The following is a 15380-nucleotide window of genomic DNA, read 5'->3' as shown; positions in this document are numbered from 1 at the left end:
GCACACTCTGGGGGGGGCTCCCACAGGTGATGGAATGAGGATGGAATGAGGATGACGGGGGGTGGAGTGGGGGCCCTCTATGGCCTCCAGGACCCCACACGGAAACACAGGAGGTGACCTAGCACGCCACAGAGCTGCAGAGATGCAGGCCAGGAGAGGGGCCCCCCAGGGTCCAGCCGGGTGCTCCCCCCACATGACGCCCAGCACTCCCACGCCACACCGGTGTTCAGAGGCGCGCCCACACACCCTTGCTGGCAGACCAGGCCCATGCATGTGCCCAGTGCTCCGCCCTGCCCCCACCACACGTGGGCCCAGGGGAGCGGGGGGAGCCCTCCCTGCAGGATGCCAAGTGGCATGGACCCTTGGGCTCCTGGCCCCTGGTGGTTCCAGGCTGGGGCGACCCTCCCCTGCACAAGCCCCTGAGGCTGTGGTGAAGCCCCAGCTCTGGCTGGGCTCAAGCCCCTCTGCCCTGCTGGAGGCACGGCCCTGGGCTGTCAGGAAGTATGGAGAGATAAGAAGTCACAGCCCATGAGGCAGCCCGCGGCCCGCCTAGGGTGCCATGGCGGGGAGCCTCGAGGGCAGGGCCTTGTCACTGCTCTCCCAGGGCCCGTGCGGGCTGCCCTGTGTCTGGCTCCCTAGCAGATGGGCCGCCCGGGGCATGCTTGGCCTGTCCAGGGCCGAGACCTGTGGGTGGGCATGGAGGGCCCTGCTCAGGACCAGCCTGGCTCCGCCGAGGACCTGCCCGCAGCCCCTCCCCGCCCCAGCACAGGCCGGGCGCCTTACCTGCCAGCGTCAGAGGCTACTCTCGTAGCTGGTGGCCACCTTCTGGCCCTTAAGCCCAGCACCCCAGCTTAGTCCTGGCGCTGGCGGGGGGGGTTCTACGGTGGACAAGAGGCGCCTTTCAGGGTGGTGCGGCCGCGCCCTATGTCCCTGGCGTGCAGAGGCGAGGCGGAGGGTCCCGCCGGGCCGGGGGGGGGCCCTGCTCCCTGAGGGGTGCAGCCACAGCTTGGGGCAGGAAGGCGGGGGCATCCGTCAAGAGGGGCCAGGAGGCTGCGCCGGGGCTCTCGGGCCTCCCGTCCGCGCAGCACCGGCTGGCCACGCCCCACTCGCAGGCTGCAGGTTGGCCGGAGCTGAGCCTGCCTCACCTGACAAGTGCTGGGCCGCGGGGGGGTCGTGTGTGCTCAGCAGCTGGGCCTGGATGGTCTCCACCACCCTCTTGAAGCGGCGGCTGGGGCCTAGGGGAGACAGGGGGTTACGCCCTGGACAGGCCTGGGCCCGGAGCCGCCCCGGGGGCGCCGGCTCACCTGAGAGCAGGGTGAAGGTGACGGAGTAGATGCCGTTCTCCTTCTGTGCCTCCCCCCCCTCCGTGTAGGTGATGTCCACCTGGAACTTGACAGGCTTCTGGAACACGGCTGGCCCCCCCGTGGCCTTGTACTCGGCCCGGAAGCTCGTCTGGGAGATGACACTGTGGCTGAGGCTGGGGATCTGTGCAGAGGGAGCAGTGTGAGCGCGGCTGGCCCGGCAGGTCCCACCCTGGCCCTCTGGGGAGGCAGTCCTGGGGCGAGCCAGCCCCACCGCGCACACGTTGTGAGCGCCCAGGCACCTCTGCTTCCACATGTGAGGGGCACAGCGCGGGTGGAGACGGAGCAGGGAGAGGGCCGTTTCCAGCCCCCACCCTCCAAAGCTTTGGTCCCCTTAGCGGGGGCGGCTGAACCCCTGCCGTGGACTTTTCTCACACAGCCACAGCACAGGACGGCCAGGACCTCACAGAGGAGCCTTACGGGCAAAGATGGAGGTGAGAGGTGACCCTGCAGCCTGAGGTGGGGTCCGAGGTGGAGCTGAGTGGGAGGTGGGGAGTCTGGGAGCTGTCACTGAGAGGGAGGTGCCAGGGCAGGGCTGTGCCCTCCTGCTGGAGCTTCCTGGGACTCCCACTGCTTGCAGGACTTAACGGTGCTGGGCACTGGCTGTGTGGGCTCCACATTACCGAGGGGCAGCTGCAGGAAGCAGAACTCAGGGCCACCCAGCGCACGGGGCCCAGGCTGGCGCACGGCCGCCTTACTGGGGCTGGCATGGGGAGGGGCTGAGGCCACCGCTGAGTCTGAGGTTGGCTGTGGCAACCGGGGGCAGCATGAAGAGATGTGAGGGAGGAGGACCAAAGAAGTGAGCAGCCTGTGGGGACGGGGACGCTGAGGGTCCCCGAGGCCGGGGTCCAAGTGCAGCCTAAGGCCTGCCCAGCGCTGGGCTCTCCTGGCCCTGGAGCCTTTTGCAGGGGCTCCGAGCTGTCCCCACGGTGCTAAGGGAACCTCAGCTGCAGCCAGGGCAGCAGCGGCCTGAGTGCCTGGGGGCAGAGCGTCAGGTGGGGTGGAGGCCAGCCCCCAGCTAGAGCTGCCGCAGGGAGCCACAGCCTGATCTTGCCAAGATCCTGGGGCCTGGGTGTAGTGAGCACAGAGCAGGACAGCAGCCCTGGGGAGGCAGGCGGGGGGCGGCGGGGGAGGTGGGGGCAGCCCCTGTGATGCCTCGGCACTGGCTGCAGTGCAGGGAGGGGCAGGGCCGACAAGGAAGGGGCCTCCTGATGGGACTGGGTGCTGGAGTCCTGGCAGTGAAACTTCTCTATTTGAGGCTTGAGGGGCTTTTCTGCTCCTCCTAACCCAAAGACGCCCAGCAGAGACAAATGAAGCCCACCCAAGACCCTGAGCGCGGTCACTCCGTGGAGAGCCACCCGGCCTCCGAGGGCAGGGTGAGACCAGGGAAACCGAGATACCTGAGGCCTGGGGGTGAGAGCCCCACGGGTCCCTGGGGTCACGGCCTCACAAGGGCTTCTCCGTAAGTCTCATGGAAACGTCCCCCTCTGAGACCCACCCAGCTGGAGCCTGCCTTCTGCCCCACGTGCCAGCTGCCCAGGCCCGCCCAGCACACACCTAGGGCTGCTGGGGACCAGTGAGCAAGGCCCTGACTCCCTCTACAGGCCAAGTGTCCCAGACGGGCAGGGACCCTCCCTCGGAAGGCTGGGCGGGAGACAGTGCCTGTCCAGTGAAGGCAGCCAGGCCGGCCCACAGCTGAGTGGACGTCCGTGCTGTGTGTGTGGACGTGTCCCGTCTAAGTGAGGAGCCTGATTCTCAGGGCTGGGCAGCGTGGGGTTGGGAGGGCTGCCCGCCTCCCCTGGCGCCCTGTGGCCTCACCGACAGGAAGGCGTGCACGATGTCAGCCTTGATGGAGCTCAGAGGTTTGTCTTTGATGACCACGAAGATCTGCTCCTCCTTCTCCAGGCTGATGAAGTTCCCAAACCAGGACTTCTTGGCCAGCCTGGGCAGCGGGAGACAGAGGCTGTGAGGACGGAGGCGTGGTACTGTCCACACCCCTGCCTCCCTCGAACCTGGGGCTGGAACAGTGGAATCCTCAATTCCTGCGTGATGGACACGGCCGTCTCCGCAGAACCCACGGCCCTGACCCCAGCGCCCTAACCCTGGCCCGTATGCCCTGACCATCACCGTTAGTAACGCCAGCCCTGACCATAACCTTTATCCAAGCCCTAGTGCCCTAACCCTGGCCCATGGCCCAGCCAGGTTCCATGGCCCTAACTGGCCCCTCTTGGTTCCCTAAGGGTTGTGTCCGGGCAGCACTCGCTGGAGCCCCCACTGGGAAGGAAAGGAGAGGGAGTGGGTGGCCCCTGCCCTTGCTTCTCCGTTTCTGGCTGAGCCCTAGTCAGGTGCCCAGTGGCCTCCTGGCTGAGGTGCCCAGCCTGGAGCTGGGAAAACCAGGGAGCTGTACGCAGGCAGCGGCAGGACAGGTACGGCACAGACACCGGGAGCTGCGTGCCCTCCCACCAGACAGGGCGGCCTCAGCACCCTAGGGCTGTCCTCCTGTGTTTAGCACGTGTGGCCATGTGGCTTCCCTGTGGCTCCAGCCTGGCAGGGCCGGTCCCTACCCTGTAGAGGACAGATCGCTTCCAGACCTCCGAGGCTGGCTGGGGAAGGTTCAGGGCTTGCCAGAGCCACGAAGACCCTGGCTCCCAGATGCCACCACGGTGGGTGGTCCCCACCCCGGGCTAGGGCAGTGCTGCTAACCTCATGACTGGCAGGCCTGACTGACATCACTTCCTCTGCTGGACGCAGGGCCCAGTACCAACGGCTGGCACCACCCACCTGCCCAGCCCGCCTAGCCGCCCCACACCCCTCCCTACCCCTGGCCCGGCTGCTGACCTGCCACTTGCTCCCAAGTCTGGGAATGTCCCCCACAGGTGAGCCCTCCTCACCAAGGCCCCTGTGAGAGGTGGCTCAAGTTGGGCTCCTGAAGTCACCTGTGCCACCCACCCCCAGGAGCAGGCGGGGCCTGTAACTCGCTTCCAACAGGAGAGCGGAGAGGCGCTTCTGAGGCCACAGAAGGCTGCTGCTGTCTTGCTGGCAGGCTCACCCCAACGTGCAGAGGCCCTCTGCTCTCCAGCTCGAGGGCACCCGAACCCCACCCACCAGCGAGGGAGCCAGGAAGCCCAGTCGTGAGGACCACGGCCAGGGGCGCCTCTAGCACAGCCCCTGAGACTCTCAGGCACAGCGCACCGGGGTGGCTGTTCGCGGTGGTGGCTCGCGCTGCCGGCGTCCCATGCGGCTGCTGCCTGGAGGTGGAACCAGGTGCACCGAGAGGCAGAGGCAGGGACCGGGAGGAGGCGCCCGCAGGGCTGGGGCTCAGTGGTGCCCTCTCCTGACTGATTCTGAGGCCCCTCCCAGCGGCCTCTCAACTCCCCTTTCCCTTGCCCATTCCTGGAGGTGCCTCGTTGGCCACTGTGGCCGTCCCTGCCCAGGAGTCTTCCTAGACAAGCACGGGGACCGGGCCCAGCCATCGCTCAGCCCCTCGACGCCGCCTCAGTGTCCTGCTGGTCTTGCTGGCTGGCTGTTGTGGGTTCAAAGCTCCAAGGGCCAGCTCTGGCCCTGACCTTACCCCCTCCCCCTATGCCAGGACCTGGAGCCAGGAAGCGCCCGGGGCAGCCAGGCAGTTCGGAAGTACAGACGGGTTTCGGTCAACGTTCTGCCCCACGACAGGAAAGATGGCACAAATGTGACTCTCTGCTTTGAGGCCCGGGGGTGCAGCATTTGGCAAAACTAGTCCCATGTGTGAAAGACGCCGGAGGGCCCAGGGAGGCCAGGCCGATGAGGTGAGGGGCCTGTGCTGTGACTCCAGCACCCACGTGGTGGACAGTGCACAGCCTGGCCGGATGCTAGTCTGGGTGTAACTGCCAAGCGATTTTTAGATGAGACGAACTTAAATCAGTCGCCTGTTGAGTCTGGCGGGGGTCCCTTCCTCACAGGGTGGTGCATCCACCAGGTTCGGTCTTCCTAGAGAAAGAACGCCCCTCGAGGCTGCAACCTGGAAACTGCCTGGGCTTCCAGCCAGGGCTTCAGACTCAAGGACATCAGCCCTGAGTGTCCAGCCTACAGGCCTGCATGTCCCAAACAACCGCACGTGCCCCTTCCTGAAGCCACTGCCTCCCTTGCACACACAGCCCCTTGGTTCTGTTCCTCTGAGGTGCCCGGTTGACATGGGGCCGGCGGTTGTCTCAGGTCCCCAGCAAGCGAGTCGTCACCAAAGACAGTCTGTGGGAGGCGTCCGTGCCGGGCCCTCCGGAGGGGTCAGGGCCTCCAGGCCGTCTCAGGATGGGGGAGGGGAGAAGCGCAGGCAGCTGCAGTGGCGTCAAAGCCACCTTCTCTGAGGGAGATAATTATGAGTCTGTTCATGAAAGCTTTTGGTGGCAGCAGAAATGGCAACGTCAGGGCCTAGGCAGAGGGTTCCCAAGTCTGCTGAGCTCTGTGCCTCTGGGCTTGCGATGATGCCTACACACCTCCGACCCAGGCACCCAGCTGGAGGGGCCGCCCGACCGGCGCAGAAAGGCCACTGGGGCGGGATCCTGGCACAGACTGCAGATGCCGCTCCTGGGGCTTAGCACTGAGCAGTTTCCACAGGGGCCCCTGGTTTAAAGCCAGCAGCAGGATGAAGGTTCTTCTCTTACTCAGTCCACAGTTGCCCACACCTCGTTTCCCGGCTTCTCCTGTGAAGTGACTCAGGCCTGGCCACCGCTCTCTGCAGCTGCCTGGCCTGGGGTCACGCTGCAGGCTCGTATGTGCACGCCAGCAGTTGCCTGGTCACGGAGACACTGCCCAGTGACTGAGGCCGTCGTGGAGGAGAGGGAGAGGGCCTGGGCACTGGGAAGGGGTCTCTCTGGGGACATCTTTGCCTGGACGTCGGTCACAGCGGCCCCCAGGGCATCGCAGCACCTGGGTGCTGTAGCGTCTGCAGTGGCACCTCTCACAGCTCAGAAAGGCGGCGGGGCCGGGCCTCAGCTTGGCGGCTCTGCTCTGCCCCTGCACACGTGTTCCCACCAGGCCTGCTGCCCCAGGGCTGCCTCTTTCTTCCTAACACAGGCTGCTTTCTCCTTGAGACCGGACCGACCCTGAGTCTCTGCCCTTGGCAAGCTCAGGCCCTCGGGAGACTCTGCCCAGCGTACCCCCCCACTCGCCTCCAGCCAACCCCAGCCTCTCCTGAGGCCTGAAGCTTCTCAACAGAGCTGGGGCCTCCTCCCCTGGCTGGCCTTCCCCTCACTGCTGGGTATTCGAAGTTCAGAGACTCAGTGGCCGAGACGGGCCTGCCTGCAGTGGGAGGTGGAGCCAGGTGGAGGAGCCCCCGTCGGCCACAGGGGAAGGGTTCTGTGCCCCTCACCCGGTCAGCCCAGTGTCAGGTACCAGGAGGCCTCCAGCAGGGGCCACTTACTCTGGAGACGACTCTGGGGTCAGGTTGGACATCTCCTCTGGCGTCGGAACTGTGCACACGGGATGAACAGGAGGGAAGGCCTGGTGACCACTCCATCCTTCCCCTGCCCCGGCCACCTTGCGCCGAGGTCAGGGTCATCAGGAGTCCACCCCCGCACACTGGGACAGTCCCCCAGGGGCACGGTCCCGGCCCAGCTCCCGGCCACCTTAGAGGCTCCACTGGCCGTGGTGCCCCGGGGCTAAGGGGGAGCTGTCCCGCCTCTGGTGCTGAAGTCGGCTGTGCCTGCTCCAGCAGCACTGGCTGGCCCTTGGTGCCCACACATGGGGCCTCCTGACTGGCAGTGCCCCCTTGGTGGCCAGCTCTCCTTGCTGTGTGCCTGGCCCCAGGACACGGAGTGGGTAGACTCGGGAACACAATGTCTGGAGGGGTGCCAGCCTGTGCGGCAGGTACGACACAGGCTGCGGCTGGATGCTTTCCGGACAGTGAGCCATGGGCAGGCCCAAGCCGCCCGTGCAGCTGCAGGCCCTGCGGACTGGTCTGGCACTGCTGGGGGCCTCCCCGGGGCGGCCTCTGCTCTCTCCCAGCCCTGCTCTGGCACCTCCGGGCAGACACTCACCTTGCAGTTTCCGGCGGTGGAAGCGCGGTGAGCCCAGAAAGCTGTTCTTGATGGAGTTGAGCCGCGCCCTCCAGGGCACCCCTCCGACGCTGGGGCTGGACGGTGGCGTGGGGTTGGGCGTGCCGGCCGGGCTCTCCTTTGGCGTGTGGACAGGCGTCCCCTTGGGGGTGGGGAGGGGACTGCCCCTTGGTGAGGGGTGAGGGGTCACCTGTATGATGGGGACAGATTTGGTGTTTGGTTCAATCCCAGTGGGTGGGGGCCGGGGGGGCACCCGCAGGGCAGGCGGGCCCAGGGGTGGTGCCAGCTGGGGACAAAGGCCGGTGGCCGGAGACCGGGCCGGGGTGCTGGCCGGGAAGGGGTTGGACTTGGTGCCCTGCAGAGGCTTGTCGGTCAGCTTGGCCTTGCACGGCAAGGTCTGGGTCTTGGGGTCGGGCCGCGGGGCGGCCTGCGGAGGGAGGACGTATCCGGGCCTCGAGGCGCTCCCACAAGCTTCGGGCTCTGTGGAGGTGGTCAGGGGGCGGGCCACGAAGGGCAGCTCATGGGGCGGTGGGGGCAGGACAAGCTTCCTAATAGGCTACAGGGAGGCGCAGGGAGCGAGCGGGGCGGGGGCAGCCGCGCGGCACGTGCACCCCAGTCCCCCACAGGCACATAGCACAGGAGGACCAGAAAGAAGCGGGCGGGAGCGGGAGGGTGGGGAGGCAGGCAGGGAGGCAGGCGGGCAGGGGCAGGGGGGTTCGCCACAAAAGAAAACAAGTGACACACAAGAAAACAAACAAAACAAAAAACAAAAGAGCGTGCAGTTAGCAGAGCAGCCCGCGCCGCAGAGCAGCAGCCGCCACAGGAGCTCGGGCGTGGGGGGTGCCTGGGGCTGCTTCCCAGGGTCCGCGGAGGCCTGCCCCCCCGGCACACGCTGACTGGCAGGGTTGGGGCCTGTGAGGATCCGGGCTGGGTGGGGGCGGGGGATCACTCACCCGGGGGCTGCTGAGTGGGCTGGTGGAAAGGCCTGAGGAGGCACCGCTGATGGACCGAGACCTGGAGGTCACAAGGTACAGGGCCACGGCTCAGCCAGGGGGCAGCGGAGCAGCAGGCACTGGGCTCTGCTCCCCCCAGGTAAACCCTCCAGGAGGCCTGGAGCCCGGACCAAGAGCCTCGAGGCCCTGGGTCCTGCTGCACACCCTGCCAATTCCAGGAGGGCCCAGGGCGCCTGTGCCCAGCCCCACTGGGGCCCCCATCAGAGCCCACGTGTGGGGGCCACCCCATGCCAGCAGCCCAGGCACAGCACAGAATGTGGCATCAGACGGCCGCAGCAAGCGACCATCCGGCGTGGGGGTGGACAGAGGGACGAGGGGACAGACGGGGCTTCCTGTGAGCTTCCTGTATCCGGCCCCTTCTGCTCCAGGCCTCATGCTGGCTCCCGCCTCCCATGCCCCTGCTGCCAAGTTCCTCCCCTCCCCCGACGGCTGAGCTCTCCCAGGGCCTGCAGCCTGGTCCTCCACGTCCCTAGATGCCCGTGAGGGATGCCTGGGTCAGCGGCCAGCCCTCCCTGTTCACAACCAGGAGGGCCTGGGCAGGGCCAGGCTGGGGCGGCTGCTGGCAGGGACAGTGGGCCTTGTCCCACCATTGCACTACTCGGCCTGACACCTGACAGCAGGAGGGAGGCCCTGGCCCGGTGTGCCCGGCTGAGACTCCGGTGTGCGGCCGCCACCCCCATGCAGGGACCAGGACTGCCGTGTGTCGCTCCACCACACTGCACGGACGAGCCGGCACCCACACGCCCGGACAGTGGCAGTTGCCATCCTTGGAGGAAGGAAGTGCAGGGAGGGGCCGAGGCAGCCGCCGAAGAGAAGAGGACAGAGAAGAGTAAAAGCCCGCCCTGCGCTGCCCACCAGGCCTGCCCACTGCCAGCCGGCCACGAGGGGCCTCGCTGGTCCACACTACGGCCCAGGCCCTGGACCATGGAGAGCGCCACGCTGGCCACACACCTGGCTCCTGGACACCCGGGGGCTGGGCCCCCCAGCGACGACCCTCCAACTCCCTCACCACACACAGCCAAGGGGCAGGGAGGCGGCGGGGACCCCATGCCCAACCCAGCCTGTGTGGGTCAGGATGGCACCCAGGGCTGCGACTGGACCCAGAGCTTTCAGGGCTGAGCGGCGAGCTGCGGACAGGCCTCATAGTGGCAGCAGCCACCAGTGAGGGCCTGGACCTGTGGTTCCTGTCCAGCCCGCCCGGAGCTCGTGACTGGGCACGAGGAAGACAGAAGAGGCGCCGGAAGCCCTGAGGTGGAGGGGCTGAGCCCCGGTCCTGTCTGGCCAGGCAGCCGCTGGGACACTGAGCTATAATCGCTGGGGCAGGGGCAGGAGAGATGGCGCCAGCCCTGAGGGCAGCCACGGTGGGGGTCACAGGTAGGCGCGGGGCCAGGGCTCAAAGAGGCCCGACAGGCAGCCAGCGTGGTGCAGCCTTGGGAGACGACGCCACCTGCCCAGGCTCGCAAGACTGGCCCCGGGCAGAGGCCCCTCTGACGGCGGCACCTCCTGCCCTCCTCAGCTCCTGCAGGTGGGCACAGGACGGCTGCTGGGCTTCAACTCTGGCTGGCCCCAGGGGCAGCAGGGCACTGAGGCCCACTGGACACAACACAGGGGCTGGCAGGAGGGGCGGCTCAGCCTGCAGCCACGTGGGGCTCTAGCCCCAGGCCCTGTGAGCCACAGTGCCTGGTCCCTCGAGGGTAGGCATGCCACGCCTCGGCAGCCCCACCCCTTGGCCTCTGCCTAGCCCGCGGGCCCTTCCCTGGCTTGCTGGCCGGCTCCACTGCCTCAGGGGCCCTGCAGCCCAGCCTGCCACCAGACCCGCCCATGTGCCTGCCCGGCCTGAGGCAGGACAGCGTGTCTGGGGCTGGGAGGTGCGGGGACGGGTGGTCGGGGTGTATACCTGTCTTCTTTGCTGAATTGGGGATGGGCCTCAGCGATATCCAGGCTTTTACTGAACATTGCTTTACTACAGCAGAACAGAGCGAGAAAACACAGTTACTGACGGCCACATGCGGGCACAGGTCGGCCCCCAGGGCCCGGGCGACGCCAGGTAAGAACACGCGGCTCTGAGGCCGGCGCACAAAGATGGCGAGAGAGGAGGCTGGGCCAGACGGCGCACCCCACACCGTGTGACTGCTGGGCAGGGTGGCCTGGCCGGCCCCACCCCAGCCCCCGGCCCCCAGGACCCCTGCATCCCCAGTCAGCAGCCCCGTGTGGCCCAGCACCAAGCAGCTGGGTCTCTGCTGGCTGCACAGGTGACCCTGCCAAGAGCAGAGTCTGACTGGGACATGCCAGGACTAGTGGCCTTCCAGAGGCCCTGAAATGCTCCACGCCCTGCCCCAGGCAGCCAGGCCTGGGAGCTGCAGCAGAGGCCAAGAGGGTGGCCTCCCACGCCACTGACCGGAGGCCAGGCAGTGGGGTGGTGGGGCCTGCCCTGCAGGGTCAGGGGAGCCCGGGGAGGTGGCCACAAAGGCAGGAAACAGGCACCTGGGCTGCAGGTTTGGGTGCACCCATGACATGCAGGCCACTGAAGGCCAGGGCACTAGAACGTAGATAGGAGGGCCCCTTGCTACCCCCTAGTCCTGGGGTCAAGGCTGTGGCTGAGTGGGCCCTGGGAAGGAGGTTCTGGGGCTGGGCCCCAGTTGGGAGGCTGGGCCAGCTTGAAACCCTGGGGAGGGCCTGGGACTCCCAGGGGACCATGGCCTGGGAGCTGGCAGAACTGGGACCACCAGTACTCCGGCCAGGGCTGGGGCTGGAACAGGTTTAGCCTGATGGCTGCCAAGCTACCTTGCAGTTCCCCACAGTTTCCCCCAAGTTCCCAAAGAACAGGCCTCGCCTGTCCCACCCCTAAATCCCCAGTACAAGGAGGGGGCCCTGGGGTGCTGAGGCCCAGACCACAGGGCAGACCAGAGACTGCCCAGGCTCCTGGACCTCCTGGTGTGCTCCTGGGCCCAAGGGCTGTCCCCAAATGTTGGAAGCCCCCACCTGGTGAGGGACGTTTGAACTCATCCCCAAGAGGCCACACCGGCTCCAAGGATTTGCTGAGGACCTCGTGCAGGCAGCTCAGCCCTGCCCCCACCCAGCAGAGGCTCCACGGGGGCTGGCGCCCTTCCTCCAGCCACGGGTCTGCTCATCACTGCTGAGTTCTCTGATGTCCCTGGCCACACACACGATACTTGCCACCCAGAGCCGGGCCCAGCACTGCCCAGGCCAGGGGGACAGGCTTGCTGGGCTGATGGCTCTGAGCGTGGTGTGACCATATCACAGCTCAGCCCAGCCAAGCTTGGGTCAAGCCAGCCCTGCCCAGCTCAGCCCTGCCCAGCCTGGCTCAGCTCAGCCAAATCCAGTTCAGCCCAGCTCAGCCCAGCCCTGCCCAGTCCAGCTCAGCCCATTCTAGCCCAGCCTAGTCCGGCCTAGCCCAGCTTAGCCCAACCAAGTCCAGCTCAGCCCAGACCTGCCCAGCCGTCTAGTTCAATACAGCCCAGCTCAGCTCAACTGAGTCCAGTCTAGCCCAGCCCAAACCAGCCCAGCCCAGCTCAGCTCAAGCCAGCGCAGCTCAGCCTAGTCTAGACCAGTCCAGCCCAGCTCAGTCCTGTCTAGTCCAGTTTAGTCCAGCCCAGCCCAGCTTATCCTAGCCCAGGCCAGTCTAGCCCAGTCCAGCCCAGCACAGCACAGCCCAGCTCAGCCCAGCCCAGCCCAGCCCAGCTCAGCTTAGCCCATCCCAGCCCAGCCCAGCCCAGCTCAGCCCAGTCCAGCTCAGCCCATGCAGCCCCACCCAATGGCCTCAGCCAAGACCCCAGGCCAATGGGCAGTGATGAGCCAGGCGGCAGTGCCGCGCAGCCCAGGGAGGGAGGCCCAGCAGCCTCGGGGCACACACACCTCTGGCCGTGCTGGGCCATCTCAATGGCCCGCCGCGCAGGCACCGGGGAGCCGCCGTCCGTCACGCTGAGCACCTCCATGGACTTGCGTTCTGGCCGCCGCTTGCCGTGCCGGTTCAGCATCGGGGAGTCCACACGCTTCCGGGGAGGGTCTGAGTACAGATGAGGGTCAGGCCAGACAGCCCCTGGACCCCGGTGGGGCAGTGCGGGCCGGGCTGGAGGCCACCCCCGGACCGTACCTATCTCGTTCCGGGGGGGCAGGTCCTCGTCCTCCTGGCTCGGGTACCTTTCTTTCCGGTCCAGGAGGAGGAAGTAAATCATCTTCTCCTGATTCTCCCTGCAGTGGGCAAGGGGGCGAGATGCGCTGGCACACGGGGCCACCGGCTCCTCCACCGCAGCGCTCCCACCCTAGGCCCCGTGCCCCTCCCAGCCGCCTACTGCAAGGGCCCCACCCAGGAGCCGCCCTGGACGCACTCCTCCGATAGCAGGTCCTGCAGCAGCTTGTTGCGGTCTCGGAAGCAGCCCAGGGAGTGCATGCTGTCCAGCACGTCAGGGTCGATGTCCTCCAGGCTGGGCAGCGAGCGGATCTGCACCTTTCGAGGAATGGGCTGCTCTGGTTCCGGCTCGTTCTTGCCTCCTCTGTGGACACAGGGCAGGGACGCCCGGTCATCAGCTGCGGCCGGGCCTGGGCGGCTGGGAGGGTGGGAGGCCCGCCCTCACCTGGGGCCCTGCGTCCTGCCACTCTCCCTGTGCCCAGCCCGGGGAGGCCTCCTGCGTCCTGCCCGCACCCCGCACCCAGCGCAGGTCACAGAGGGCCAAGGGCCAAGGCGGGGCAGGGCCTGCGCTGGGCCGGCGCCCTCCCCCCGCCTTTCCTAGCAGGGCCTCCAGGCCACAGCAACAGGCAAAGCAGGCGATTAGTGGGTGGAAAAGCTACTTACATATACCATATGTGTTTCTGAATGTGCTCTAGCTACAAGGAAAGAGAAACAGGGAGTTAGTACGGACGAGGGACGGAAAGAGCCCACATTAGGAGGTGAGGGGGAAGGCGGGGGTGCTGGGGGCGCGGAGAGAGCAGGAGAGGGCAAGGGCGAGTGAGTGGGGGGAATGTGGGGAGGAGGATGGGGAGGGGGCTGCGTTCCCAGAGGCTCAAGGCCAGCACCCCTGCCCCTGCCTCTCCCAAGTGGAGAAGAAAACGCAAACCTGAAGGAGAAGTCGGGGGGGGGAGCCGGGGTTGGGGGGGATGCTCCAGGTAGGGGCAGGGGCCCAGGAAGTGGAGGAAGAGCGGGAGGGAGGGAAGCTGGAGCCAGGGCCGCCCCAGGTGCCTGTGCTGCCTGGGCCGGGCCCCTCCATGGATCTAGGAAGGAACCAAGGCAGGAGAGCAGGGAGCAGCCAAGAGGGAGCTGAAGCCAGGAGAACCTGGCCCACCTGTGTGGCGGGGCGGGGCTGGGTGCAGGTGCGGGCAGGAGGCTGGGAGGGCCGGCCAGCCACACGTCCCCTTCTCTCCACCCTGACTCAGGGACAGCTCGTGGGGTATGAGGCGGTGGCCTCTTGGGAACAGGGCAACGCTACCCTGGAAGGGCCAGCCCAGAGGGTGACCTGCTTCTGTCAAGTGGGCATGTGCGGTCCCCACACCAGGCAGCCCTGGAGGAGGTCGGGACCAGCAGCTGGGGGCTACCTTTGGCTCTTGCCAGCCCCCACAGCTGCCGGGGGGCACTCAGCGGAACTATTCACCCTGCCTGGAGCTTGCCCCAGCAGCGTCTGCAAGCAGGATGGCTGTGATGGGGCAGCACCAGTGCTTCTGTGTAACCTACAGCCAGGTCTCACCTACCTGTGCACACCCCACACTGGTACAAGTGCTCGTATGCACCTGGACACACCTCCCCGCAGGTGCACATGCCCACACCTATGCCCTCACCCAACCACATGAACCCTGGCATGTGTCCACACCTGGGCACCCCCACACCCTTGAACACACACCTGGGCATGTGCCTACATCTGTGCACCCACACACCTGAACACAAGCCAACACCTGGGCACCCCCGCACACCTGAACACTCACCTGGGCACCCACACACACGGGCATATACCCACATTTGTGCACCCACACCTGAACACAAGCCGACACCTGGGCACCCACACACACCTGTGCACATATCCACAAACCTGGGCACCTCACACACCTGGGTGCCCACACATCTGGGCACACGCCCACCCCCACGCCCCCCCGCCACGCTCTGGGGCCGCCCCGCTCCGAGGGCACGCACCGTGAGGCGGCGTGCGGCGTCCACTTCGATCATGCCCCGCAGCAGGCTCTGGCAGTCGGGCGGAATAAAGTGCGGCATGTGGAACACGCCCCGCTTCACCTTCTCCAGCAGCTGCCGCAGGTTGTCATCGTCGAAGGGCAGAGCCCCCTGCGGGCAGCCGGGCGGGGGTCAGCATGGGCAGGCGGGTTGGGGAGAGGCCGGGGTGGGGTGGAGGGGGCCGGGGTCTCACCACTAGCAAGGCGAACAGGATGACGCCGCAGCTCCACACGTCTGCCTTCCGGCCGTCGTACTTCTCCCCCTGCAGACAACAGTGCCCGGGCTATTGGGGGGCGCAGGGCAGGGTGGGGGCCTTGGCAGGGCCGGGTTCAGAGGGAGTCGGCCCCAGGACAGGCGGCCTAGCAGCACCTTGGGGTGCGGCAGGCTGGGGTCCCACCGGGGTCAGGTCCCCACCACCCTGGGACCCGCAGAGCTGCACGGGCGGCGCCGACTCACCCGGATCACCTCGGGGCAGGCGTAGTGGGGGGACCTGCGGGCAAGGGCGGAGGTCAGCGGCAGGGCTCCGGGCGCTGCCAGGCCCTCCCCCCGGGGTGATGGTGCACCGCAGGGCCCTCGAGGAGGCTCCCAGGGCTGTGGCGCGAGACGCCCCCACGTCCCTGAATCCGCAGGCGGGCTTTTAGGAGGAGACCAAGGTGGGGTGCTGGGTCTCTGCTGTGCCCAAGGCTGTCTGCCTGCTCAGCCAGGCAGGGGCCAGGGGGTACCAGCCTCACACCCAGGCGGGCCAGAGCCAGGACCGTACCCCTACCCTTACTGTGCCGAGAGGCCTATCTCCCCAAAACCA

The 15380-nt window shown here is 67.1% G+C and overlaps 1 protein-coding gene and 1 long non-coding RNA gene across 30 annotated transcripts in view; one reads left to right on the top strand and one right to left on the bottom strand.

Moving 5' to 3' along the window:
* The window catches only part of BRSK2 (BR serine/threonine kinase 2), a 68624-nt gene that overhangs the window by 4877 nt on the left and 48367 nt on the right, over positions 1 to 15380 (bottom strand). For 7 of the 29 annotated variants that reach the window (XR_006692404.3, XR_006692406.3, XR_006692405.3 and 4 more), the window contains 15 exons: positions 15035 to 15068; positions 14772 to 14840; positions 14543 to 14689; positions 13217 to 13248; positions 12753 to 12917; positions 12518 to 12615; positions 12280 to 12430; positions 10301 to 10366; positions 8344 to 8404; positions 7373 to 7580; positions 6757 to 6805; positions 3180 to 3303; positions 1305 to 1485; positions 1146 to 1235; positions 784 to 878 (listed from right to left, as the gene is read on the bottom strand). Coding sequence is in view for 20 of the 29 variants with exons in the window: in XM_045372398.3 (XP_045228333.1) it covers positions 793 to 878; positions 1146 to 1235; positions 1305 to 1485; positions 3180 to 3303; positions 6757 to 6805; positions 7373 to 7580; positions 8344 to 8404; positions 10301 to 10366; positions 12280 to 12430; positions 12518 to 12615; positions 12753 to 12917; positions 13217 to 13248; positions 14543 to 14689; positions 14772 to 14840; positions 15035 to 15068 (1561 nt within the window). In the remaining 9 variants the exon portion in view is untranslated. Of the gene's footprint in view, positions 1 to 783; positions 879 to 1145; positions 1236 to 1304; positions 1486 to 3179; positions 3304 to 6756; positions 6806 to 7372; positions 7947 to 8343; positions 8405 to 10300; positions 10367 to 12279; positions 12431 to 12517; positions 12616 to 12752; positions 12918 to 13216; positions 13249 to 14542; positions 14690 to 14771; positions 14841 to 15034; positions 15069 to 15380 lie in introns of those variants that run through there. The other 22 variants (XR_012422889.1, XR_012422890.1, XR_010580708.2 and 19 more) reach the window with 6 other exon arrangements.
* On the top strand, positions 4317 to 5258 carry LOC141408416 (uncharacterized). Its single transcript, XR_012422897.1, has 2 exons — positions 4317 to 4625; positions 4951 to 5258. It is a non-coding gene; the product is annotated as an uncharacterized lncRNA (long non-coding RNA).

This window comes from Macaca fascicularis, chromosome 14 (assembly GCF_037993035.2).
Source record: "Macaca fascicularis isolate 582-1 chromosome 14, T2T-MFA8v1.1".
Taxonomy (NCBI): domain Eukaryota; kingdom Metazoa; phylum Chordata; class Mammalia; order Primates; family Cercopithecidae; genus Macaca; species Macaca fascicularis.
Note: the sequence above shows the minus strand (reverse complement) of the source record. Positions and strands in the feature narration are given on the sequence as shown.